At 50.9% G+C, this 27,373-nt stretch overlaps 1 protein-coding gene across 1 annotated transcript; it reads right to left on the bottom strand.

Moving 5' to 3' along the window:
- Positions 1 to 5,345: 5,345 nt before the first annotated feature.
- PITX3 (paired like homeodomain 3) lies at positions 5,346 to 27,344 on the bottom strand. The gene is made up of 4 exons (XM_027878076.1): positions 27,158 to 27,344; positions 12,836 to 12,976; positions 7,905 to 8,110; positions 5,346 to 6,886 (listed from the first exon to the last, which is right to left on the bottom strand). The coding sequence occupies exons 2-4, from the start codon at positions 12,942 to 12,944 to the stop codon at positions 6,323 to 6,325; spliced, it is 879 nt and encodes a 292-aa protein (XP_027733877.1). The 5' UTR covers positions 12,945 to 12,976; positions 27,158 to 27,344; the 3' UTR covers positions 5,346 to 6,322.
- Between the last annotated feature and the right edge of the window lie 29 nt (positions 27,345 to 27,373).

Here is a 27,373-nt window from a genome sequence, read left to right on the forward strand (position 1 = left end):
AGCCCTCGAGGTGTGGCCTCACCAGGGCTGAGTCCAGGGGGGTGATCACTGCCCTAGTCCTGTTGGCTACACTGTTCTTGATACAGGCCCATATGCCATCGGCCTTCTTGGCCACATGGGCCCACTGCTGGCTCATATTGAGCCAGCTGTCAGCCAGCACCCCAAAGTCCCTTTCTGCCAAGCAGCTCTCAAGCCACTCACCCTCCAGCCTGTAGTGCTGCATGGGGCTGCTGCGACCTGGCACTTCCCCCTATGAAACCTTATGCAGTTGTTCTTAGCCAATTGATCAAGTCTTTCTGGGTCTTTCTACGGAGCCTTCCTACCTTCTAGCAGATCATCCAACTTAGTGTCATCTGCAGATTTACTGAGGGTGCACTCCATCCCCATGTCCAGATCATCAATAAAGATGTTAAACAGGACCAGCCCCAAAACTGAGGATCACCACTAGCAACTGTCCACCAACTGGATTTAGCTCCATTCACCACAACTCTCTGGGCCCAGCCAGACACAAAACATTGAAAAAGTGGTGTTTCCACAGTTACTGTTTTTCTACCTAAAATACCTGATGTGTTTTTGGTGCTTCAGAGGTGATGCTCTGTGGAATAAGTGAGCTATCCGACTACTCTTGCTCTGCTGGTGCTGCCCCACTCAGTAGTGCATAGCAGGGCACTGGAGGCAGGGCTCTGCATCTCCAGAAGGCTTCACCTCTGGAAGAGCTCTTTGTAGGTCCATCCATGCATGCCGTTTGCGTAGGAAGTATCTTTCATGGGGCAGGAATCAACCCAGCAGATGGAGGGTTTGCTGAGGGCATCTTGTAGAGATGCTCTCTCTCCCCCTCCAAGAGACACTGCAATTCTCCAGATGGCCACATCCATCCACACAGAATGTGAGGGTACCTTTCCAATGCTGCCTTGCCCCACCTGCCCTACACCCTCCCCAGGGAATGCACACCATCGGCAAGCCCAGCATTAGCCCCTTTGCCCTGCTGTTCACTCTGGCTAACAAAAGGTAGCAATAAATTTCCCAGACCTAGGAAGGGGAAGACTTTTATTTCTCCTGTGTTTTATATTGCTGCTGCTGTTTGGCAAGTTGTCTGGAGTGCTGAGCTGTGGGTGAGAGTAAAGTGGTGGTGCTTGCTGGGGCTTGGGGAGCTAATAATAGCATTCTCCTTTCCCAGGTAAGTGCTATTTCCCTGAAGCTCTCTGGAAATGACTCCTCCTGGTACTCTGTGAAGAAAAGTCCTTCTTACATGTGCTGGTGAGCTGAAGCAGACAGCGGGCATGCTTTGGAAGGCGTGTATCTTGAGGATTTGTCTATTTTTTTGGGGGGGAGGGTGTTTGTTTTACTTTGAGGTCATGAAGAGCAATCAGTTGCCTCTCATGCAGGAATCAGTGCTCAGGGGGAGCCGTGGTCCCCACTGAAGGCGTCTTCGAGGACCCTTGCACAGCTGGAGCAGCTTGGCTTAGGGGCAGCCGAAGGGGTGCCCGGAGGCTGCGGATGCAGGAGAGCAGCCCTGCAGCTCCGGTACGGGCCGAGCAGAGGACGTGCTGCGGGGAGCAAGGTTTCCCGGGGGCGGGGGTAGACGGGGCCCCAGGTTGCGAGGGCCAGTGAAGCAGGGCTAGGCGATTTTTTCCGGAGGCTTTATCCGCCGCTCCAGGAGCGCGGCGCCCACCGGCGCCCGCTGCCCGCCTCTAGGTGACACCTGCCGCTAGGTGACACCCGCCGCTAGGTGACACCCGCCGCCCGCGATGCCCGGTGGCAGCGGGGCCCGAGACGGCGATTAGGACAGAAAGTAGAGCCACCTCCTACAGCTCTGGGGCCACCTGAGCCCAGTTGCTAACACCTGCAGCAGGGGCTCGGACGTTTCCATCCACCCCGCAATTCGGGGCTCTGCTGACAGCACGCACCGAGGAAGGAGAGTAAGAAAACATCCTTCGTTGTATGAACAAGAGGATACTAAATAGGGTCTGTGCTGTGCTGCTTTTCGGTGGAGGGGAAGCAATGACGGCAGCCACTCAGGACACCCAACTGTTCGGTGCACTTTGGCTTCGCCTTCAGACTCAGACAGCTACGGGGAAACGGAGAGCACAAGCCATGCCGGTGATGGGGGCTAAAGGCTGTCTTTGAGTAAGAAAAGTGCCAGGAAGAGAGTATTTAGGTAAACAGGAGTTTTTCAGACCATTTGGGTGTGGTGAACTTCACACAAAGCAATCTCAAAATTAGTTATTGTTATCTGTGCGAATTTTTGAGGGACACTGAAGCTTGGAAAGACTGTAAAATGCAAGCTTTGTACCCCCTCTTCAAAATGGGGACTGGGACCAAAAGCCAGGGACTGCTGATAGTTAAATCCCAGCCCCATCACTACCCAAAAAATGCTAGAACAAATAATTTCACTATTTGTAAGCAGTGGAGATGAACAGGAGGTATATGTACCCCTCAAGAACAGAATCTGGTCAAAATAATCCAAATTTCCTTTATGATGGGGCAATGGCATGGTGAAGAAGAGCCCTTTATGCCATCTAGATGAGACATCGGGTAGGTACAAAACCCTCTGAATAATTATAACCAGAGAGTTATCCACAGTTCACTGTTGAAAAGGAAGGGGTCTGTTGAGTGAGGTTCAGGGACATCTGTTCCAGGACTGGTTTTGCTCAGCATTTCCATTAATGACCTGGATGATGGAGGAGAATGTGCACTTGCTAAATCTGCAGATTGGGAAGTATCCAGTGACAAAGTTATCTGCCTAACAGGTCTTCAGAATAAGCAGGACTCTGCTAAAAATGGCCTGCTTTGTTTACAGTACTAAGAAGATACAGCTGTGAAGGTACTGGAGACTTGGGTGAGAGAGAGAGGTCCTGGAGGAGGTCTGTAGTACACCTGTAGTAAACCTGCTGTGTTTGTGCTGGACCAGAGAGCATGATGTCCATGTCCTGGCCCCACGGGGAGGGAGCTGAACGTGGAAGGCTGTACTGGCCCAGCAGCATCAGGAAGGCAGGTGGCATTTGGAAAACAGGGGACCTCTCCCAGAGCTCTCTGCTGCCAACTTGCTTACTTAGTTATTTGCTTTTGGCCATCTCTGTTTTCTGCAGATTTTAAGGTTGTGTCAGTCATTAGGTCATTGTACAAAGCGCTCTCAGCTCAGAGCTGGTGTGTGGTTTGTCACCTGGTTTGGATCCTACATGGTGCAATACCTTTGGCTGCAGAGACAGACGAGAACATCTCTGTACAGCACTGGGAAGGAGAAACTTGAGCCAACTAGGCCAGCCTGCAGAGCCACTGGCCACACACACTGGCATGTACCAGTTACCTCGTGCGAGTACTGACTGAGTTTGTCCTGCTTAGAAATCAGAGTGGCCTGGAGTAATGTTAATTGAAATGACTGCATAGAAAACCTCAGGCTGAAAAATCAGTACCTAAACTAAGTCTTGACTTTTCCCCAAAGCCTCACAAAGGAGACAGTGAGAAACATGTGCTGGAGTTGGCCTTCTGCTCTGCATAGTCGGGCGTATCTTTCATCCACTGAATCCTGCAACAGTCAGCAGCAGCCAGCCTTGTACAGCCCCACCCCACCCCAACCAAACCTCATCTTCTCTGTGAGACAAGTACAGGATCTTCACAAGCATGGAGAACCACCAAAGCTACACCAAAACTGCTCAAGACAAAACACATCTTTGATGAAAAGGGAAGGAAGAGCTCAAGTTACTTTTGGCTTCCGATGCAGGGAAGAGAAAGGAGCATTTTCTTTCCCTCCATAGAAACACCACCCAAGTGAAAGGAAAGCTGGATCTCCCTTCAAATTCTTTTCCAGGTAAAGCTGCATCTTTATGAAAGATGCTTATTCCAACTTTGCCATGTTCCCACCTGTGCTTGAGTCCAGCACAGGGTGGAGGCGCAGGGTGTATGGAAAAGGAGGAGGGCAAGGATGGGGTGTGTAAAGAGCTCAGCTCCTCATCAAGACAGTAGGAGAGGGTTGTGGAACCACCTAGCTTGGATTATCAGGGAGAGGAGTTGGACTCAGCTACGAGTCAGGCTCAGTGGAGGAGAAGATATTAGAGAGAAGCCCAGGCCCTTCTTTCTTTCCTTAGGTGGAAAAACTGTGTCAGAGAAGGGACTTAAGCACAATAGCACCAAGGTGAGGTGTGTATTTGGTGGAAAGGCTGCTGGATGGCAGTTCTAGCACAGAAAGGAGATTAATCACTGAAGGTACCTCAGCAGCACTGGTGCCCAGTGGCAAGGTAGGATCCAGAAAAGTCTTGTTTGGGATCCACTATGTCTATGGTTTATATGTTTACACTTGATCTTTGAATGCATGCTGCAGATAGGGTTGTGCTTCCACTGTTAGCTGTTTCAGCAGGATGACTTGGCTCCCTCATTATGGGTTAGCTCAGAGCAAAAAATAATTTGTTACAGTGATGGTGGGCTGACACTTGTGACTGCTTTCAGCATGTACTCACCAATACCTTCAGTAGTAACTGCTCCCTAGGGAATAGGCTTTAGCAAAGACTGAACAGTTTATATGCTTTGTTTGTGAGAAAGCACTTACTGTGTCCCAGTGAGCATCCATTCTTAACAAAGAACTTGCTTTCTCTCTGCATGCTAACATTGCAGAAACATGGTTTATGCCAGATTTGCCTGACCTGTTAGTTTGTTGTGAAGAGATGCTGGGTTGTTTTTCTTCTTTCTTAAGAGAAAAGTAAAATATTGGGGTTGTTCTTTCCCCTTGGAGTTTGTGCCTGATGAAGGGAAAGGTGTTTGCACTAAGTAGGGATGTCCTGCTCCCCTGCTGCCTTGGAGCTTCCTGGGGCCCTTGGAGAGACCTGCTGCATCCCTCTGCATTGGCTGAAGCAGCAGGTTCCCCAGGTGAATGTGTATCTTGGGAGGGCAACCTCTGTTTTGCAGCTTTCCCAACAGAAACTGAGCAGGGCAGGTTGCTGCTGCTGGCCTCTCCCCTGGGGACCACTGCTCAGAGCAGGAGTGCCTGGGGGCTTCCCCTGCCCTTGGCTTTGGGGGCACAAAGGTGCTGGCCCCATCCTGCACAGTGAGGAAGCCTGAGCCAGGAGAGACTCAACCTTCCTGCTGCAGTGGGTGCATGTAGACAGGGAGCAGGGAGGGGACTTGTGTTCCTCTTCATACTGGGTCTGTGGGCTTTTATTTTTCTGAGGAGCCAGGTGTTTGATTTGTAAGTGAGGAACAGAGATGGCTCCTCCAAAACTCAGCCCTGTTCCAGCTTGGGTTGCCTCATGCTGGTGCTCCTAAGGATGCTCTCTCTTGCCTGGGCTGCTGGCACTTGATTTCAATATCTTCGGATGCAGGTTTGTGCTCTCAATAATCAGACAAGCAGAAGCTTAAAGGGATTGTGCCAACTTTTATTTTATTATCTTTTTTGGAAATGGGATTTGGAGAAGGGAAGGGAAGGAGATGTGCAAGGAGGAGCTGATGGTTGCAAAAAGGGCTGTTTCGGATGTACACTGACAACAGTGTTTGTGTCTGACTGGAAATGGCTGAAGCAGTAAAGCATGACAGGCAGGATGCTGCCTCAGTGGATGTGCTTCCTTTACAGGGTTTTTGGTTTTAAGGTCTACTTTATAGGTTATTTCACATAAAAACCAAAAAAGCATATTTTAATGTCTATATATGTATTTGTATATATATAAGATACATATACAGACACATATTTTATATTCTTACAACCCCCAGCTCCAAAGACTTCAAGTCTGAAGGGCCATGTGTATATGCATTATAAAGAGAGATGCCAATCAACTGAGACAAGGCTTCCTTACTGGCTTCATTATCCTTACGATAAATAAATGGGCAAGATATCTTTAACTGAAGTCTTGCACATGTGCAGAGAAAACAGGTCAGCCAAGCACCAAATGGCACCACTCACATTGTCCTATCTCTGGCTATTCCCTGCAGGGGTGAAGAGTGGCTGTTCCAGGAATATGGGAGGCTCACCCCTGTGGAGTTTGGAGGGGCAGATTGAAACTTGGTTCTGCTGCCCATGGGTCAGGCACCCTGCATGTTGGGGCTCCTATTTCTCCATTAGGGCTTCCAGTAGACTGTTTTGGTTTCTTTATGGAGGAGGAGGAGTTTTGGTAGGCAAGAAGGGAAGGGGTTTTGAAGGGGAAAGACAGTCAAAATTCACCATACGATAGACAAATCTTCATAAAGGTTCGTCTGCCTGCTCACTTCTCTCTCTCTCTCTCTCCCTCTTACGCTCTCATGTTCACTCTCATTCTCTGCAGGACGTACGCTGTTGTAGGGCTAAAGGTCTCCTTTTGTCAGGCTAAGGTCAAGTCCCTGGTTGGCAGAGGGCAGCCCTTCATACAGGCCTATCCACGGCGTATTGGCAAGGGCTCAGGTTGGAAGCTGCCGTCTGCACTGCCGGGTAGGTGAAGTTGGCGTGCTGCTTGGCCTTCAGCCGCAGGCTGGCCAGGCTGGAGTTGCATGTGTCCCTGTACATGTAGGGGCTGGCTGTTGAGGCGTAAGGACAGGCACTGGATGAGACAGCAGAGTTGAGGCTCGGGCTGTTCAGGTTGTTGATGTTTCCCAGGTTGTTGAGGCTAGAGGCCGGTACTCCGGTCACTGCGGAAGGGACCATGGATGAAGGCATGGTCATTGAGGTGATGGAGCTAGGTGGGGAGAACATGGGCTGGGAGGAGAGGGGACTGACGTTCATGGAGTTGAAGAAGGGAAAGCTCTTGGCCGAAAGCGGGCTGGTGGCGAGGCCCTTGGTGGCCCAGTTGTTGTAGGAATAGCTGGAATACACATCATCGTAAGGCTGCATCAGTCCATTGAACTGGGCTCCAAAGCTGTTCTTGCACAGTTCAGCCTGTTGGTTCCTCTCTCGCTTCCTCCATTTAGCTCTGCGGTTTTTGAACCAGACCTGCAAGAGACAGAGAAGGAGGGCATGGAAATCATAGAATCATAGAAATCTCTCTGGGCTGTCCTTGGAAGGGGCCTTGCCCTGGTTTCTTTACCTAGCAAACCCAGAGCAAAGGGCTGGGGATGCTGCCAGGGAGCTGGGAGGCTGAGCATCAGGAAAGAGTGTCAGCAAGATGTCTGGGCTGCAGGGTCATCTCCCAGCAAGAATCACCACTTAGATCAAATTCTAACCACTGCCATTTCACAACACACAGAATAACCCACCTCACTCAACAAACAGATGCCTTTTATATAGGGAAAAGAGAGGAAAATACTTCCTGTACTTCTGAGTGACCAAAGCCAGGAGGTGAGGTTGGAGTGGTGTGACTTGGAGCAAAGTATTTGGGGATGTGTCCTGAGAGGTGCTGAACAGAGGAAATAACCTCTCTTGTTTTTACTTTACTTCAGGACCAGCTTGGGGTGGGGTGTTATAAGTCTGTCTTCTAACAGAAAAATCTGTTAGTGTTGGAGGGGCTCAAACAATATAACTTCCTAGAGCATGGAAGCTGCTGGAAGGCTATTCATGGTGCTGCCAACTCATATTTCTAGTAGCAGGGAGAAGCTCTCATTCCAGCTGGAGCAATGCCATACCGAGCCTGTGATTGGGCAGTGGTTTATGAGCTCCAAAGAGTGCCCTCCAGCAAGGCTAGGGCTGGGGAATGATGGCACTACAAGGAAGGGGTCTGCTGGGTCGAGGCAGCCAGCTGGTGGTGCTCTGTGGGGCAGAGCCTGGGCTTTGTATCTCCCTATGTAAATGCAAGGTGGCCTTGGAGGGGGAAGGCACCACCAGCACGGGGTGATATGGGTATGGCTCGATGTGTCAAATCTCAAGTGTAGAGTTTGGTGAGGTGTTTCCAAGATGGACATTTTCTAGTGCTCCAAATTCCTTCCTTGGTTTGGGGACAGTTTTGTCCTTGTATCACAGCAGGCTTCTTCCCCACAAACACAGGCCCAGGAAGGTGGAAGAGCTGCAGTCCTACCCGGACTCGTGCCTCTGTCAAGTTGGTCCAGACTGCAATCTCCTCCCTGGTGCTCATGTCTGGGTAACGGTTTCTCTGGAAAGTGGCTTCCAGCTCTTGGAGCTGCTGGCTGGTGAAGTGTGTCCTTTGCCTCCTCTGCTTCTTCTTGAGCGAGCCGTCTTCAGGGTTGGAGTCGTCCGTCTGGTTTTGCTGGGACTTCTCGGTGTCTGTGTGAGAAACAGAAAGAATGGGAGAGATAGCCTGAGTTAACTTGAGGGCTTGGATGCAGCTGGGGAGCCTATCCTTGGAGCAATCAGTGCATGCTCAGTGAGGTCCCCCTCCACTTCAGCCACCGTTTATGGTCCCATCTCCCTCCCTTGTCCTTGTGAGCAGGCATCCACCCTGCACCAAAAACAATGGCCCCTTGGTGCAGCACAGCTTGCCCTCCTTTAACTGCCATAATAGGTATTATCTTCCAAGTGACTGGATTTAGATTTTCCAAACTTCCAGTCTCTGGTTTTCGTCTGTTGCAGTTCACATGGGTGATTGTGGCAGAACTTACCCAGGTTAGCAGGTTCTTACTATGCTTAAAACTCTCTGCCCTCTAGAAAAACTGAAGAGAAATTAATGCTTATGGCACAGCAAAAGATCCAGTAATGTCGCTGTGGACAAGTGATGGGAAAAGGCAAATTGCCAATGATAGCAAGTTGAGGCTGCTCAATTAACTGAGAAACCTGAGAAACTCAAAATTAACTCAAAAACCCGAGAAACACAAATTTTCACCCTTCCTCCCTTCTCGGTCGTCTACCTTCTTACTTAGGCGCACATATTTTGATTTTTAAAAAGTAGGAAAAGGCCTCTCAGACCTTACCATGAAGTATTCCAGCATCTCCCTTTCCTCCTGCCTCTGCCCTTCTCCTCACTCAGACTCTCCTCTCCTAAAGGCAATGTCTTTCATTTTGTTGCCCCCTAAATGAACATCTCAAAACTTTCCAGTGTTCCACTGGTATCTAACCAAAACATACAGCTCAGCTTCCTCCTGGGCATTGAGACCATGTCTCAATGCTGAGCTTTGGGCTGCTGTGGCTGGAGGTGAGCAGCCAGTTGCCTCCCTGTGCCACAGCCCCTTTTGGTGCCGTTGGTACTCTGCAAACAGGGGCAGAATGAAAAAATAAGTATCTTCCCTGTAGTTGTCCTCCATAGATTGCCCAAATGCTCAAATGGGTCATTTTCTTTTTTTGATGGAAGAAAGCTACAGCTTGTGTTTAATTCTGCTGAGAATCATGATGAGTCACCATAGGAGAAAATTATTCCAGTGAAAATAAATAATTTCTGATGTTTAACTTCTCCTACCTCTGATCTAGAAGCCAGGTGAAAATCAGGTCTTCAGCAGGAGGAGAGGTGTCCTTTTACAGTGGGAAATAGCTAAACTAAATAGAAATTATTGCAAATAAGCTCCCAAACTGTTCCGCTTGGGAGAAAAACGTTTTAAAAAATCCTGACATCACTCTGCTGAAATTCGGATTTTTGTTTGGTTGTAGTTCTTTGAGTGGAAAGCTCAAAAGGATTCAAAGTCCAGAAAAATCTGAGCATGAAGGTGTCTGGTACAGCTCCTTGAAAAGCAGAGAGGCAAGAAAACAGTAGCGTGGAATACAGTTGAGAGAGGAGAAAGAGGGTTCCTCAAGCCAGATGGGTATGCTCTGGAAATTAGGCTCCATCTTTTCCGTTTGGCTTTTATGGGGCATAGGGAGGAGGCTTTAAAGCATCAAAGCCTCGACAGAGAAAGGATTCTGCTGCAGGGCAGTGCTGTGCCAACAGCAGGTGCTTTAATGGAGCCCAGCCCTTGAAGATGTTCCTGTCTCAGGAACCTGGTGCCACTACCCCATTCCTGTGACAGCTTGTTAATTCAGAAATCTCTTCCTGCTGTTCCTGGAAAACCCTTCTTGTACTTGCCCTTCTCCAAACGGAGCAATGCTGGAGTCACAGGAGCATTTGCAGAAGGGGCACTCGCTCTCAGCAGAGAAAGGCCTGAGTGTGGTCACAGGTTTGTGGGTACATCTTGCACTGACTGAAGCAATGTGGGTTCCCCACAGGCTCCTCACCACCCACCTCTGGTTCTGTGGCACATCTAATGCTATCTCTAGCAGGAATGTGAATGCAGGGAGAGTGAGATGGCCATTGTTCACAGCAGCAGGATGTAAGCTGGTTCTTCCAAGCAGGAAGGTGCCATGTCCTGTTCCCAGTGCCAGGACCAGCTTGTGTTTCCATCCAGGGTGTATCTGTACAAGAACTTTCACAGTCCACTCTTGAGACAAAGCCATAGGAACTGAAAAGTGGAACGAAAGAGCTGCCTGTGGTCTAGTGGTACTCTTCTCATTTTCATGAGCATCTTTATGTGGGGATCCCAAGTTCAGCAGGACTCTTGGAAGCATGCTCTTAATGTGAATTTTTTGTTAGTAGTTCTTGCCAAGGATATAAATCTGACTTCTCTAGCTGAATGCTCTAATCCAGTATTGGAAGGGGGAAAAGTCATGCGTTATCCGTCTCCAAAACATTAAAAGGGGAGTGATGCCGCCACATCTGAGCTAGTTATTAGGAATGGCTCAGTACAGAAGAACTGACAACGTTTGGTTTGTTTGTTCATCTGCTGAGTCTGTGTTAATTAGGAGCCTGATGCATACAGGGGATATGTTCTCACCAGAGTCCCAGACAAATGTTGGTTTCCAAAGAGGCTGTTGTGCAGCAGGAGGCTGTGCCCTAATCAGGAGCTCCTGCTCAGGACTGCCCTTCTTCACTCAGGAAGAAACTATACCGAGAGGGAAGGAGAATGGAGTGAAGGTACCACTGGCTTATGGGCTGCATCTGGGTGGAAAAGATAACCAAGTATCTTGCTTTGGTATTCATCTTCTCAGTACCTTCTGGTGTAGACTTTTTCATAAATCTTATTAAGTCTAAGGAGAAGTAGGAATCCCAACTTTGAGCCAGAAAAAATTCCTGCAGTTACAAGTTCATCTTGTCCTCTTTGTTTCCATACCTGCTACCTGTAGCTCTTTCTAAGCATTGCTTATAGGGAGTCTCATCTTTTCTGCTTCCTCTCTATGCAAGGAAGAAGTGCTCTCTGTAAATGGGGCAGAGATTTGACACTGCAGTGGGGATCAGCAATGTAGCAATACAGGGAAAGAAGGGAGCCCACATAAAGGATGTGGGTGCCCTGAATCCATGCTGAGGAACACAATATGGGGAAACATGGGGCGGTTCTTCACCCACCTCACTCCTCATCCTTGCTCTCCTCCTGCCTGTGCTGCCTGATGAAACCAACAGAAGGGGGTGTCACAAACCATGCCATGCTATCGGAGAACACTTGAGATCCCTGAGAGCTGAGCTCAGACAAGCAAGGTTTGTGTTCGTTTCCTCAGGATCTCTTACTCTGTGGATAAGCGAAACAGGGCCAAAGAGAAGTAGGAAAGCTGCTCTCCTGAGGAGAGTCAAGAAGTGCCAGAAGTGCAGCCCCACCCTGCCCCGGGCAGCCCTTGGTAGCCAGCTCTGCTCTGCCTGACACTGCTGCAGGTAGGGCTTACAAACACTCACCTCCCAGAACCATTTTATTTCTAGACCATTTAAGACAGTGGGGAGTGATGTAGCCAGGCATCCAGCATTTATTGTCACCCCAGAATAGGTTGTGGAATATATCTCGTGCACGTTCGCCCACTCAATGAAACGACTGCAGTCATAGCTGGAATTAGCTGCTCATGTCTAATGGAAAAAAAGTCAGCGTCTGAACTGGCAGTTCTGTGGCATGCCAGGGTGGGCCTGATTGGGAAGGCCACTTGAATGGAGACGCTGCCATGCATCCAAAGCAGCTGACGAGGAGCCACTGAGCTTGGGGATGTGCCCAACTAAGGTACAAGTGCAGTGTGAAATTTGGCGGGTGGATTCTCTGACCATAGTTATCCCACCTTAACTCCCTTCATGATACTTACTCTGGGGAATGTTAATCTGCATCATTAACTTATTAGCATTTGCACATGAGTGAGCCTGGAGGCTTTACACAAAGAGCAACAGGCTGTCCCCAGCCCTCACCTCCCCTCATACTAGCACTGGCAGGAGTAGCTTTGCATTGTCCTGACACATCTAGAGTAATAAGGGATGGAGCAGTCACCGGACAGATGCAAAATCCAGGGGAAGCCAGAGCATCTGGTAGCTAATTTCTGAACAGGTGTGAATGGTGATGTTTCTTACTCAGAGCCTGATAAAGAATGCAGCAGACTTGCAGTTTGTTCAGCCTTTGGGAATGGTCAGAGGCACCTCCTGGGGAGAGCAACAGCCTGCTGCAGAGCCTTGAACCAAGGCACAGGTGAACAGGCTTCTTCAGTTAAAGCAGGAAGAAGACAGTGCTTCCCTTCCTTCTTATTGCCTGAACCTGGGAAGTTCAGCCCACGGTTTACCTTTAGCATTGAAAGTTTAAACCTAAACAATTTAAACAGAGTTAAAAAAAAAAAAAGGGGGGGGGGGCAGTTTAAAATTTGGTGTAGCCTTCTGTGCCTTGGGTAAGATTTCCTATGTTGTGGGGAGAGCTCTACTGCTCTGGGGATCCTGTTCAGGCAAACACAATAAAATCTTGCTTGGGCTTTGACCTGGCTTGCCTGGCTCCTGCCTGCCATGGGCTGTGCCCTCTGTGAGCAGTGGCTACCTGCAGCCAGGGCGAGGCAACCCCATGGCTGGGATGGTGGCCTTGCCCTCCCGATGGCTGTCACTGCCACATGCACCCCTATGCCTTCTCCCTGCGTGCTGGGACAGCCATGCTGCTATGGCATTGTGCTGGCTCCCGGCACAACAGGAAGCTCAGCGTATCCCTGGGAGCCCTGCTGCCGGCTCCTGCAAGCCACTGGCAACCCACATCGACCCAAAACGACAGGTCAGGGTCTTTCTTGCATCTTGAGCCTTGCACTCACCACTGTGGTCCTGCCCTTTGCAGCTGTGCTCGTGTTGAGGAGTTCCAGAGTCCGAGAGAGACAAGGCTGGGCTGCGAGCCTCTGCGTCTGCCAGAAGGTTGAAATCCATGGGGCAGGGATGGGTGGTGGAGGAGGAGGAATCTGAAAAACAGCAGTCACAGGGTGATCAGGGAGACGAATCTATGTGTGCGACCTCTCCCCACACCCTCTGGCAGGGACTTGCCAACCCTTGAGGAAAGGTCTAGGAAAAGCAAAGGATCCCTATGTGATCCTTGGACCCCTCTGAGTTTCTTGGCTGGAAAATGGACATACCTGGCTTTCTGCTGAGCTTCTCTATAAATCAAAGATCATCTAGTGACACTTCTATTTGCAGCCTTCAGAGAAAGAGCCTCCAATTTATAGGTGACATTCAGACTGAAATAGCAACGCCGGGAGCATGCTGTGTAATGGAGATCTGAGGAAGTGGTTCTGGGCCAGCCAAGGGCTGTTAGCACCTTCCCCAGTCATCCCACCTCTCTCATCCTCCCTGCCCTCTTTCTCTCTTGCTTTTCCACAAGCTGGTCAAGCCCAATTAAAGCTGTCCAGAGAGCACTACATGCACACATCCCAAAAGAAAAACACTTCCGTGCCCGGCACTGATACGAAGGCACATCTGCCTCCACAGGCACTGCTATAAGCAGGGACCCAGGCAGTATAAGTGGACTCCTTTGGGGTACATAAGGACCTCTGGAACCTGAATTAACACGGGAATCACATTACATGCCCTTGGGTGCCTGGGAACTAGTGATCCTGGCTGCAGAAGCAGTTCACTTCCAACCTTAGGTCATCCTGACTGAAGGCTCCCCATGTCCCCTCAAGTGACTGTTCTGTACTGGTGAGGCATCTCCCCTAGATGAAAGCATTCCAACTGGGAAGCTGGCAGTGCTGCTCCACACAACTGCAGTAATCACCGTGACTCCTCTGCCACCTCTTTCCTCACCTCTCTGTCTCAAGATCAGTTATTCTCATGATTATTCTCTCGTTTGCTTCCTTGGGGCCCCTCCACCCTCCACCTGTATTGCCCAGAGGAGCTCAGCTGAGAGCACCACTTTGTTCTGGACCACACTGGATGCTCATGAAGAGGCAGGTGTGAAGCAGTAAGTGCTCCAGGTCTGGCCACATCCCCTTGGAAAGGTGAGCTGGCCCTGTGCTAGCCCTTAATTTGAGTTTTGGATCATAACCCTGACAAATGCAGGATGTTCCATTGTCACCGCTGCATGGTTTATGAAGGCTTGGAGGGGACCACAGCAGCTTCTGAAACTGCAGCCACCTCCAGCTGATACCTCACCTTCCCAGCTAGGGATCCTCTCCCTCTAAAACATAACAGCAGCCAGTGCACTGAGCCAGGATCTGGGACCCCTGGGTTTAGGGAGGTTTGGACCAAGTGTTTGGGACTTCCAAACTGCAGGTGGAGGTCAGTTGTGAAGACTGGATTCTAGGTGGTGAAGGATTGCCCAGCCCCTCAAATCCATGTGCATCAGGGAGGGAGCGTGCTGAAGGCAGTCGGGACTGTGCTGGTGTTTAAACATGTAAACAAGAGATTAATCACAGAGCTGTTGCACCTCCTTTGGAGGTGGATGACAGTGACTAAGAATGTATTTTCAGAGCTGTCTAAAGCCTCCTGTCAATTTTTGCAAGGCTGCCACCAGGGCCCTTGGCAAGGCTGATTCCCATACCTGCCGCATGCTTTCCAGGCTGCAGTGAGAGGGCAGGGAGCCATTTCTAATGGTTATCTGGCTGGCTTCTGCAACTGATCTCACTCACAAAACCCCTAGCCCTCCCCTGCACTTGATCTTCATTCCCAGCCTTTCCGAGGTACTGGAGGATATGTCTCAACATCAGCCTCAGTTACTGCTCTCTGGAAGCAGCATCTAATGAAGGGCCCTGGTGCTGTTCCCCAGACCTTTGCCTTGCTCTGGGCTTCTCCTCTCCTGTGGGAGAGAAGTGGCAGGACTCCATCTTTGCCAGGCAGCTGGTTTCCATTTCCACCTCGTGGCAAGCCTGACCTTTGATGTCTGCCGGCTGTGTTAAGCTCCTGGCAGCAGCAGGGCACAGCCCTGTTGCTTTTTGCCATGTGCATGTACACGAAGTGATGTGACAGGGGCTGTGTTTTCTTTAATACCTTTGCATGGAGTAGGGGGAGTCCATCTGCTGCTGATATTGCCACGGCTTTTAGCATTACTCTCAGAATTATGCAGAAACGCACAGCGAATTAATTCCATGGATTAAGTCTTGATTAAGATGTGTGTCACTTTGCTGTCTCAGAATTTATTAAGAGCCCTTCTTGAGGCTGCAGCAGATGGAATTTCTGCCCAATGTTTGTAGATGATAATTTCCCCTCTTCTACAGCCATTTGCATATGATTGCATCTGTCAAGCACAATTTCCTCTCTTCTAGGGCTTGACTCTGTACTGGACCAGATTTAAGGAGGAATTCATATTCCTGTCTTGCTGTTACTCAAGGACAGTGTCCTTCTGTGCAGGGTCCTGTATGCTCTTTTTTGCACATCTTGCATTGCTTTCATGTGTGCAAACTAAAGTGAAGACAGAAAAAACAGTGGGTGGTGTCTTACAGCTGATTCCATAGGTATAAAGGACAATACAAGGTATAGGGCTCAGCGGAACCCGGTCCTGCTATTGAAAATTCATGCCCCATTCTTGACTGCACTAGTGCAGCGGTTGCAAGGTTGATCCAAGCTGCTGGATACAACATAGCATGCTTGGCCTGCCTCAGGGATACAGTGGCCATCTAGATTAAAACTGGTATTAAAGTGTGGCCAGTATTCAAGATGAAACTGGGACTTGTGGCTGAACTGAATTTAAAACCATGAGGATTTCAAAGAGGAGATGTTGTATGTATATTTGTAATTGCATAACCTATAGCATGTGCCATATATGATGGCATCAAGGAATGCCTTCTCAGTTCGCTGTGAGGAGGCCATGGAGAAGCAAAAGCAAAGGGAGTGGGGGATCTTCTCCATAGTTATAAAAGCAGGAAAAGTCTGCGATGGGGACAGCACATGAGCTCTGTACCAGTGTATTTACCCAAAGGTAACCTCATGCTACTGACACAAAGGGCTGTAGGTATTATTCTAGATTATGCAGCCCTTTCAGATTCAAATAAAAGAGTTTTCTTCCACATTGGCTAGATCTAACTCTAGGCAGAGACATTAAGAACATTAAGAAAGTCAACGCTAAGCCTTTGTGGCATTTCTGCTAAGTTGTTTGCCTGGTCTCAAGGAGTTACTGAAATTGGCACCTCAAAACCATCTTTAGATAAAATCAAACTTATCATCTCAATTTGAATCTTCATCTCACTTTCTTTTAACGTAAAAGAACAGTTTCTTTTGCAACAGCTCCTGTACTTGCACCAGGCAGCCAGGCTTGCTCAGAGGTTTCAGTTTTGTAAAACTGGCCATGGCTCCTAGCCTGCTCCAGCACCTTTAGCTCCTTCCATTGATATATGTTAGTATTCTTGAGATAAAGGTTCCCAAACCTTTAATAAACACACCTCTTCTTCCAGTCACTGCGTGTGTGCATCCTCTCCTTGGTGCCCAGGAGAAGGTGCTGAGGCCACCTGCACAAGACCCTCCAGCTAGACAGGGAGTTGCCATCCCTGCTCCACAGGCATGGTGGAGAGCAGGAGGGCAATTCTGGCTTGAGGCTTTTTCTCCTTTCAGATTCACCTCCTTTCTATTTCTGCCCCAGTTCCCAGCTGCCCAAGTCAGGGCTACTGGGGCAGGAGAAGGAGGACACTCCTACATGACCTTGTTTACCCAAAAAAAGAAACAAGGGTCCCTGTGACCCCTGTACTGGTTCTCAGTAACATGCTGCTCCATCACCTGGGAGCAAAGAAGCCTTTGTTTGTTTGTTTGTTTGTTTGTTTGTTTGTTTTGAGGGGGCAGGAAGGAAACATAAAGGCTAACTTCAAGCCTGGTAAGACTCATTCTAGGGGTGTTTTTTGTGATGTGGATGTTGCCTGTTGAGAGCTGCCTTCAGACTGACAAGTGTGTGCTGCTTGACACTCTGCACTACCAGGGACCTGATGCTTCAGGTTCTTAGGCAGCAGCACAAGGACCACTGGTGACCCAAGGATCTGCTGGCCTGTCTCCAGCAGATCAGCACAGCCCTGTGGACCTGTAAGCTTCCTCCGCTGCCTCTACCTCCGGACAGGGCCACGGTAGCTGAATCCTCTGTTTGGAATCACTGATCTCCACAAAGAGTTCAGGGTTATCCCTCAGGCTGAAAGGCACTCTGCAATCAGTTGGAGGGAAGTGTCCTTTCTTTCTTCCATTGCCTGAGGTGAAGGTATGATGTTACACTAGATTCTTAGGGTCAGAGCTGTCTCTTCTTGCTCCATCAATCGCAAAAGTCAAACTGTTGAGAGGAATCCACAATTCCTGATGGAGTGTTGCTAATTGCTTCACTCTTCTCATGCTCACATTCCCTGTGTGCTGGTTTACTTTTAGCAGAGACAGATATTTGGGACCCTATTTAACTGCACATTTTCAGGAAGATGATCTGCCTCTACACTATGGACCCCATGAGGGGCTGAGCTAAGGTGAAACAGCCCATGCCTCTTCCTCTGCCGCTTGTCAAAGAGGAAGTGGCTGAGGCTGTGCCTGTTCCCTCCTGGAAGAGCATTTTGTTCTCTGGATACGTGCATTTGTTCAGGAGATGGTGCCATCAGGGTGCCTGCAGGCTGGGATTTCAAGTGTCACACCTGCACAGCACATGAATTGCTCAGCAAGCCGAGAGTCTCTTTGCCAGCCAACACAAGCACTGCCTGCACGGGGCTCTTTCCCTGCTGCTAGAAAGCAAAAAATATGGGATGCCAGACAAGAGTTAATCTTTGTTTCCTCAAGACTACAGAAATACAGCTATAGGGAGACCAGGGTCACCCACTGCTAAACATCTCAGTGTAGCTTCAAGTCTCTAATCTTAATGGAATTGCAGCAGGAACCAAGAGTGACCATTAATCACTGGAAGATAAACAGCAGCAGCCAACTGGTGACCCAGAGCACAGGGCCATTATGGGACAGGAGAGACAAGCTGCCTGCTTCCAAAAACATCAGGCTGTGCACAGCCCCAGGCTGGCTGAGCAGTGCTTTCGGGTGCACGCTCAAAAGTGGATCACTGACCTCCAGCAAGGGCTGAGTCACAGGTTATAATAAACTTTATTTCTCAATTTAGTCCTTGCAGCTGGGCACTACCCCTTGAGTTCTGGCACTGGATGGTGTGTGCTGCTTTGAAGCCTGGAACATGATTTGGGGGGTTTATTCCTCCCATCAGTAAGAATTGCCAAAGCTCCCTGAGGCACTTAGTATCTTTGCTGTCAGAACAAGTTGCCTGGCACTGCCCCACACACGGTGTGGGCTGCAGAGCACTGCCAGCAGTGCATGGTGCCATGCAAACTGCAGCAGCCCTGGGCCCTTGCTGCCAGGCTCCCTGGCCACAGCTGGCAGCACAGGCTGGCTCTCTGACAAGGGGGTTCAGATTGTTTCTCATTGCATGCATGGCTCTATGGAGAAGTTTCCAATAATGTGAGGTAGGGAGGTAAGGTGCTGTGCCTGACTTCGTTTATGATGTAGGTAAAACTACTGGACTGTTCTGGAACTATATCCTTCATCTCAGAAATCATGTTAATGAGCATATCTGAGCTGGTGAAGGTAATGAAGCAAAATTCCTTTAAGTGCTTTTAGATCCTCAGATAAGAGGTGTTAGGGAAATGCCCAGCCTTGCTGGACACTGCTTAATGCATTTCCCTGGGGCTGGCGGCAGCCTGCAACATGAGAGCAAGCTACGTCTTCCTTCACTTTGACAGGAACCTCCCGCTGCAGAGGAGGGTGATGGCTGAAACTTCTGCTCTGGGCAGCAGAGAGTTAATAGATTGCCTGTATTCTGGAGGATTATCACAATGGAAATGTCCCAAGGATTGACAGCTCCATACCCATGTCCACAGCAAAAAAAGCCCACAATGGAATGTGTCCTGTCCGCTTATTTGATGGGCCACACTGAGCTCCTGTGGCGTGGAAGTGCCCTGATGTCACCATGCCCTGTACATGGTGCATCATTCTCCCCAGTGGGTGTATTTGTGGCCCCCAGACTGGTGCAGACCCTGCCAAGCTGAAGCAGTAGGTTCTGCAGAGACAGGGCAACGTGCTTGGGCTTGGCTTAAAGCAAGTTACTTGCATTAGTATCTGTGGACCTCAGTGCTGCCCTTAGCCTACCCAGATAGTTTCTGAAATAGCGCACAAAATTCGGAAATTAATTTCTAATCCTAGCACAGAAGAAAAAGTCCTGCCATAATTTCTGCAAAGTTGTTTTTTTCCCTAAACTAAACATTCATACTTCTTGCATTCTTGTAAGCACTGTACAGCAAGTCTTGCTGTGTCCAGCTGGGTTTCCAGTGTCCCTCTCTAGCTCTGCCTCAATGGGGCTTTTGGCACCTCAGCTCTCTAAACCAGGACTGTGATTTTCTTTCTGACAGACTATGCAGCTATATTAATAAAGCTACGCTTTGTTATGGCTTATTTTGTTTGTTAGGCATCTGGAACAAAATAAATCAGCAAAGACTCAATTTTGCCCAAACAAATTTCAATCGCACAAAGTTGCTGGTGCGGTGTGGCTCCACAGTGCAGGAGTGCTGGGAGTGAGGGCATGGTTTGCAATTATGGGGGAAGAAAAGTCCTTCAGGGAAATTAATCCCTTTGTTTTAGGGAAGGGAGAAAAGAGACTGATTTCAGTAAGAAATTCTCCCTGTGAAAATCTTGCAACGAAAACAAAGGACCTGCTAAAGCGTTGGCCTGGCCTGAACACAACGGCCCCGCTCGTCCCTGCCTGCCCTTGCCCACTCCTGCAGCCCCATCAGGCTGGCTCCAAAGCAACCCATACCACCACTGAGGGAACTGCCTGTGCCTGCATATGAGAAATAGCTGCATAGCCACAGCAGACAAGGGACTCTTGCAGCGCCAGGAGCGAGATGAGACAGTTGCAAGCCAGGATCCTAGGCAGGGATGAGAGGTGCAGGCAGCCTGCCTGCAGCCCAGGGCCGGACACGCGCTGCTCATGCAGCAGCAAAGGCCACCAGGGCCTGGCATCAGCAGATTGGTATGTGTTGCTGTATTTATTTGGGCGATTGCATGAATTTGACTAATTATTCTGGCAGTCAAAGAAACTGGCCCAATTCCTGTGGGGGCTGTGCTTGCAGAAGCTGGGCAGAGTCTGTGGCTGTAAAGTTGCCCCATTTTAGTGAGGCACAGATAGCAAGATCAAGGACTGGAGCTCTGTGACTCCAGCTGCTGTCAGGAGATTTGTATGCAGATGGAGGGGGCAGTGGGTGACTCAGATTTTATCGAAGATGTAAATGATTCTCACAATTAGTAAACACACTTGAGAAAGCCCCTAATCAAGCGGGTGATGCAGGGGGTTGAAGGTCAGGAAGGATTCCCTGCCATCGGCATGTCACACCCTTAGGGCCGTCTGACCTCGGTGCGCTGTAGAACTGCCAGTGTCTGCCATCCATCAGCACTTCTGCTGGAAATCCTTTCTGGAGAAGTTCGACTTGATAATAAACATTTGTTCTATGACAAAACTTGGCAAAATCGGCAGCTAGAAAGAAGGTTGTTTTTTTTTTTTTTTTTGGAGGGGTGGTGCTAGATTGTTGTTTTAAGACAATCTGTCAGAGCCCAGAAGGTCGCAGAGCTGCCAAGGGAAAAGGGGCGACTGCCAGGAGGGCCGTGATGGCCCCACCAGCCACCATGGCCACAGAGCAGCTCCGTTGGTTAAGGCAACAAGAGCCCAGAAACGTCTGGCTTTCTCTGAGGGGTGTGTTGTCTCACAGTGCAAACCCACAGCGCGGGAGGGAGCCGATGTCTGCTGTGTCTGACTGTGAAGTTTCCTGATGATTTGTCTTTTTTTTCTCCCCCCAAGCAATTTATATTTATTTTTTTTTAAAGCTCTCTGGCAGGAAGACCCTTGCAGGACGAAGGCCGCTGTGAATAAAACAAGCGGATGATCTCAGCCCGCAGTATCCCTCCTCCCCTCTTCCTTGCGATGCTGCAGCTGGTACGGCTGGGGCGAGAAGCGAGTGGCTCCGGGAGGGATGCTGGAGCTTGCTCCCCCACACACTCCGTCTTTATGGACCTTGCAACATGTCCCGAAGGTCAGCCTGTTTACCCAGACACTGTTTGAAGGAGTCGAGGAAGGCGATTAGCAAACACTGTCGGGGCCGATCCTGCAGCGCTTTGCGCGGGGCCTGATCTGGCAGGATCGGGCCCGCGCATCGCCGGGTTTTCCTGCTGTGCGCCCGCAGTGACCAGTGACACCGCGGGTATCGGGGCCGAGGAGGAGGAAGGGCGGGTGGGCAAGCAGGGAGGAGCTGGTAGCCCCTCTCCCGCAGCCTCTCGCCCAGGTGCCCCACCCGGGGCAGTGACGAAATGTCCCGTGTCTCTAAATCCGGGGGCACAAAAGATATCGCAAGCAGCAAAACCAAGAGGTTTGATTTGGGGGATCCTGAAATGCCGTGTGCTGCCTAAGGACAAAGTCTGCTTCTCCTTTTTTTCTTTTTTTTTTTTTTTTTTTTTTCTCCCCTCCCCGGTTCCTCCGCCAAATCCTTAGTTTTTCCATCTGCTCGAGGCCACATCCCATGCGGAGCCTTGGGAGGTAAGCAGTTTGGGCGGGTAGGAGAGGAAGCTGCAGAGCCCTAATTACTCAGCCAGTCTGGCCCTCGGGCGATCCCATCAAAGCGGCTCGGAGAGAAAAGGGACGGGGCAGAGGGATGTGAGCCGTCTCAAAAGGCTGCTGCCTGGGTCACACCATCTCCCTCCGACGACGGGGCAGCCTGCTCCGGGAATGGGGCCGTACAGCCAGAAATGCCTCTGCCCGCCCAGCCCCCTGTCACCCTGAGAGCAACCTCTCCTGCAGGGAGGAACAGAAGGGAACGGCTTTTCAGCCTCCCACCCTGACCGGGACTAGGGTATATCTGAGCTCAGGCACCGGTGGTTTTAATCACCGTTAATAAAAAATACCCAACACATATTAAGCTGTAAAACCCTTTTAAATGGGACACATAAGTGCATATTCTACTTTGGTATTTCTCCCTGGTTAGGTTATGGATCCATCCCAAGACTGACCTTTATAGCTCAATTAATTTACCATAAAGATTTAATTTTTTTTAATCATTCTGATACATCCAGTCCTCTAGAAATTCTTATTTTATTTTGAAAGAAAACCTGCATACATTTGCTTTAAAAAAATAGCCTCGCAGTAAATGCAAACAAAAAAAAAATCCCAAGTTGTAGAACTGGAAGTTGGGATATTGTGGCACCAAAAATAAATCTGATGGAACAAAAAGGGAATTTCATGTGGTTTTCATTGTCAAGTCTAAGCTCAGAAACAAACAGGAAATAAAAATGGCTAAAACAAAAGAGATTTCTTTTAAAGTGTGTTCAAATCTAAGTGAGGAGCTGCTTTATGTGGGAGGGATTCTATGTTTATTTGCTTTTCAAAAAAAAAAGTAAATAAAAATGTCCACACGCAGACAGGTCAACTTGATTTAGAGTGAAATCCTCATGCTTCACAATGGTCACTTATAATCAGCTTTTTAAAATAAAATTAGACTCGCATAAATGGCAGCATTGGAAGGGGAGAAGAGACAATGGTGGTGGGAAGGATGCTTCTGCTTTAAATGCAGTTGAGGAGAAGAAGGAACGAAGAAGAGGGAGAGAGGTGAAAGTAACTGCAAACTCTCCAGTCATTAATTTTATTCTATTTTTGTACTTTTTCAGTTTTTGCAGGCAGCTGTGCGGGTGCTGAGCCTTCCAGCCCATGCCACACCATTGAAGCTCCCCAAGTAGCAAATAAATATAGTTATTTAGAAAGAGTAGTCTGTAGGATCAGGACTATGAGATCTAGAGAGGCATATGTACTATATCCTCCCAACAGAGGTGCTTCTTAGGTTCTCAGATTTGGGACTGTGGAACTTGTTTGATGGGTGTTTACAAACAGGTGTCTCAATCACAGTAGTTCTTATGGTGATTTTGAGGGGTTAATTTAGTTCAGGCGGGACCCAGCTCCCCCAGGCTGGGGATCAGCTGAGATGCCTAGTAGCTGCTACAGCCCTATTAATGCATCTCTGAACATTCTGAACAGTTGAAAAGTCAGACGGACAAAATTAATAGCAGTTTCTGCAAACCCAGCTCTGGTTTCCCTCCTCTTTTGCACTACTCAACGGTGTGTAAATGTTTATTTTCTGGTGAAGTTGCGGTTTAGGAGATAGCAAAGAGCATCAGATTGAGGGTCCGGGGGACAGAGACTGTATTTCTAGCCCAGATCAAGTAATTCTGCCAGAGCTCAGTTTCTCCTCTGCTCAGAGATATTTTCCTTCATGCTACAGCATCCAGAGATCCACCTATGGAAAGGCTAGGAGGATCCTGAGAAGACAGACAATAAGGTGCAGCTCTTCAAAAGCGAATGCTACGAGCTTGAACCTGGACGCTGCCAATCAGCAGGAAATTTCCTATTTGTGTACAGAGGATTGTCCCCTTCCTGAATCTGCTTGGTAATACTCTGACACTCTCCAGCTCTTTAAAGCCTCATAGTAGAAATGTTTCTCAGCTTCTGCTCAGCTACATCTCCTAGTTCCTTCCTGAAAACAACTTTTAATAGTTAATTTTTGCTGAAAACCAACAGATCCACTGCTAACCATCCCACAGGAATTTGTAGCTCTGGCTAGGCTGCAGTACCTGTCCTCCTCTGGCATCAGAGGGAGATGAGGATTTCAATCAAATCCTTTCCCACAGAAGCAACCCCCTGTGCCGAGTCTGGCCCTGGTCCCTTTTGCTGCCAAGCTTCCAGGATCAGCCTGTGGACTCCCTTAAATGCCCCAAGGAAGCCCAGAGCTAATAACCAGCTTCATTCAATTCCCAGTCACATTATTATCCAATCTGCCAGAGGCATTAATATTCAGAGGTGAGATGGGAGGAGGGCAGGGGTGCTGGCGAGGGGGAGCAGCACACAAAGGGGAGGAAGGGAAGTGTGGCGGACTGGCCTCAGAAATCTTTCTCCAGCCGCCTGAAACCCCAGCCCATCTCAGCTGGGTGTTGACAAGAGAGGGTTCTTCCTACAGCCTCAGCACTAACTTCAACGCCAGCTGGTAGAGGCTGTTCCCCAGCCAACAGCAAATGCCCGGCCTTGGCACAGCCTAATGCCCTCAGCCTCGGGTGGCCCTCAGCAAGAGGGAGAGCTTTGCCCCCTCTGCCATCGGGCCCTAAGTAAATAGCAATCGTCCATTTTTAAACAGCCAGAGAAATAGATGAGCCTGTTCAGAGATGCCACAGCCAGTTCTGTTTCTGCCCCTCCTCCCTCCATGGCCCCACGGTGTCATCCCGCTGCCTTCCTGATGCAGGGCACACAGCACGAAACCAGTACTCCCCATCTGGGACTTTGTTCCCAGCCCAGGTACCTCCCCTGTCCCCAAAGCCAGGGCACATGTGCCAGGTCACGAGACAGACCTCATGTCCCCAGCTCATCTCATCTTCCTTTTGGAGCAGTCTCCTAGATCAGGTTTCTGGTTTTTTCTTTTTGGCAGTCTCCAAAGTCAGCCTCACCTCTCAATCTCAAGGTTTTGGGTAGCATCTGACAGAGGGAAGATGCCATTCTTTTTTGCCACCTCTCTGTAGGGTACATTAACCAATACTTTTGCAATCCAGTGACAATTTGCAGATCTATTAATTGCCTGAATTAAGCCCTTATAGAAATGTAATAGATATTAAGTGAGGCTTGCAACAGTTTCTCTGACAGAGATTGATATTGGTTGTCTTGGACAGGAGACAACTCAGGAATACAGGTGGGCTTTCATGGGGGCAACCTGGGCTGCAGGTCAGGCACACCCAGTAACTACAGTAACAGTAAGAAAACCACTACCTTCGCCCAGACCCCTCTCCAGGCTGTCAGGGAAAGATCTCCCTTGTGAGGGTTCCTTGTAAGGAGTACTGGGCATGGTGCAACAATTTGTTAATGGGAAAAAAAAATAATAATAAAAAAAATCAAACCCTGCTCCGCTTCAGCGGACATTTACAGAGACTGAAAGCAGCTACCATGCTCTGACAGTCCCTCAGGAGCCCGCAGGCAGCCCTTTGTCCCTCACAGCAAGGCACCATCAAAGCCTGCACAAACACCCATCCCTTCAGCTCACCGACAGACTGAGAGGCTTGGGAGGTGGTGCCGGGAGCCAGGGAGACCCTGATCCCATCGCCAGCAAAGTGGTCCTTTCCCTGTCTTTGCAAGGTGGGATAGGAACAGAGGCAACTCTCCTGAAAGACACCTTCCTGAGCTGTTGCTTTTAGCATCTCCCGAAATTGTAGAGGGGATAGAGCCATTTCATCCTTGGCATCCTCCAAGCCACGGGCCATGTGTGGAAGACCCACAAGCTTGTCTGGGGGACGCTAAATTTCTCTCTTTGCCTTCAGCCCTAGACTCCACTTAGAAAGTGGACAGATAGATCGTGGTCCCATCGGTCGGGAAGTTGCTTCCCTCTCAGGTGAAGGAACGGGGAGGCAGATGAGAAATTAGCTTTGATTCCTGCACCGCCAGCTCGAAGCATGAGCCGGGTGCGGCGGCCAGGGGCTCACCGCCCGAGCTCTGCCGGGCACCGGCGTCCGGCAGCAGCGTGCTCCTCTGCGGCCGCCCGTGCGCTGCCACGCTCTGCACCCGGTAACCCCCCAGGCCGAGCGGGAAAGGGGCGCAGAGCCTCGGGAGCCCCGGTCGGGGGACCTCTGCCCCGAGCTGCCCAACCCCAGTGGCGACGGGGGGGGCTGCGGCAACCCCCTCCAGCGCCTCCGCAAGGCCCTGGCGCTGCCGAGGGGGAATCCAGCCCCCTCCCCACTAGTCCCCTCAGCTGTCCAGCCGCGGGGGCGCCGGGTGAGGGGCCGACAGGTGTGTCCTGCTCGGCGGCACCGGGCCCGCCGCCCCCCCCCTCGCCGAGCCCGCTCCAGCAGCTGCGGCGAGGCGCGGGTATCGGCCCCCGCCTCGGCCGCCCTCCCCCGCCAGAGCCGCGGCCGCCGGGACGAACCCGTTCCTTACTTTCGCTCTGAGGAGGAGGTCGGGGGAAAGGACAAGGGGGTGCCGAGCTGGCGGGCTGGCCCTTCCCCCGGAGCCGCACTCGTTGAGCGGGGAATAGCCGGGGGAGCGGATGGTACTGGCCTCCGTCGGGCGCCCGCTGCAGTTGGCCGGACTTCCCAAGCACCAGCGAGGCGGAGGGACGCCAGTTTGCACCGTGTCCCCGGCGCCGGGGAGGCGGGAGAGCCCGTGCAAGCGCCCAGAGGTCCGACTGCCGGTTCTGCCCGCAGCCTCCCAGCGCCGGGCGGCCGCGCTCCGCCTGGGCGGCTCGATGGTTCCGACAGAGCCGCCACGGGGGTCGGTGCTCAAGCTCCGGCCGCCCGACCAGGTCTGTTAAGGTCTGTTATTCCCAGTCTGGTCTCTGGCACCCCATCCGCCAGCGCGCCGCAGCTAGCGGCGTCCCGGGACAGGTTCGCTCCGTCCGCAAAGACCGGCTCGCCTTTTCCCGGCACTACAGGGAGGTCGGCTCTGCTATAAACAGGAGCTAGCCCATTACATAAATATCATTTATCCAACTGTCCAAAAGCCGTCGGGCTGCCTTCCTTTTCCCCGGCGATGTCTCCCCGCGCCCTTCTCTCCCGGACCCTGAAGACAGCTGAGGCGCAGCCCGCAGCGCCGTTATTTACAGGGAGCCCCGGCTAATTTAAACAGCCCCTGCCCCGCTCGCCCGAGTGGAAAATGACTAAGTTTAGTAACGGCAAGAGACTCCGGCTGCGCTTGTCGGGAAGGGGCCCGCGACGGCCCCGAGGGGACGGCCGGGGCTGCGGCACCCCGGCGGCGACGAGTTGGGGGCCGCCGGGCCCTGCAAGGACAGAGCAGTGGAAGCGCCGCGCCCCGCCGGGCAGGCAGCGCTCCCCGCAGCGCCGGGGGACAGTTCCGCCGCGCACAGCCGCGGGACCCCTTCTGGACGGCACTGCAGGGCGCGATCCGCCCGCATCTCGCTGCCGCCCCTTGCCGCCCGGGGAGGCGACGGAAGGCGGGCCCCGCACGGGAGCGGGGCTGTCCCGGTGCTGCCGGGCAGGGAGCGCCGATCCACCCCGCTGGGGATGCTCCTACCCTGTGCCAGCGTCGGAAAGGTTACGGCCGACCGGGCTAGCATGAAGGAGCTCACGGAGAAAGAAGAGGGGAAGCCCGCCCCGAAGGCCGAGGACGGAAAGGCACTTACAGCGGCTCCAGATGAGGGCTCGGCTGGGCGGCCTTAATCCTGCGAGAGGGGCACAGCTGACCCCCGCCCCGCGGCCCGGGCTGCTCTGCCGCTGTCAGAAAGTAAATCCCCCCGGCTGCCCGGCCACTCTGCGCCTCGCTGCCGGCCCGCGGCTCACGGGGAGGGCGTAGGCGGAGGGCGCCGGCCGACTGCCTCCCATTCACCCTGGCCATTCAC

Source organism: Empidonax traillii, unplaced genomic scaffold, assembly GCF_003031625.1.
Source record: "Empidonax traillii isolate 1590-97213 ecotype Southwest subspecies unplaced genomic scaffold, ASM303162v1 scaffold38:size1800464, whole genome shotgun sequence".
In the NCBI taxonomy this organism is placed as follows: Eukaryota; Metazoa; Chordata; class Aves; order Passeriformes; family Tyrannidae; genus Empidonax; species Empidonax traillii.

What these genes read in the sequence shown, in the direction of transcription:
- PITX3 (XM_027878076.1), bottom strand. Translation starts at nt 12,944, where the DNA reads ATGGATTTCAACCTTCTGGCAGACGCAGAGGCTCGCAGCCCAGCCTTG. An exon ending in CAAAGGGCAGGACCACAGTG is followed by an intron (nt 8,111 to 12,835) that starts GTGAGTGCAAGG and finishes TTTCTCACACAG; the next exon opens with ACACCGAGAAGTCCCAGCAA. An exon ending in TGACAGAGGCACGAGTCCGG is followed by an intron (nt 6,887 to 7,904) that starts GTAGGACTGCAG and finishes TGTCTCTTGCAG; the next exon opens with GTCTGGTTCAAAAACCGCAG.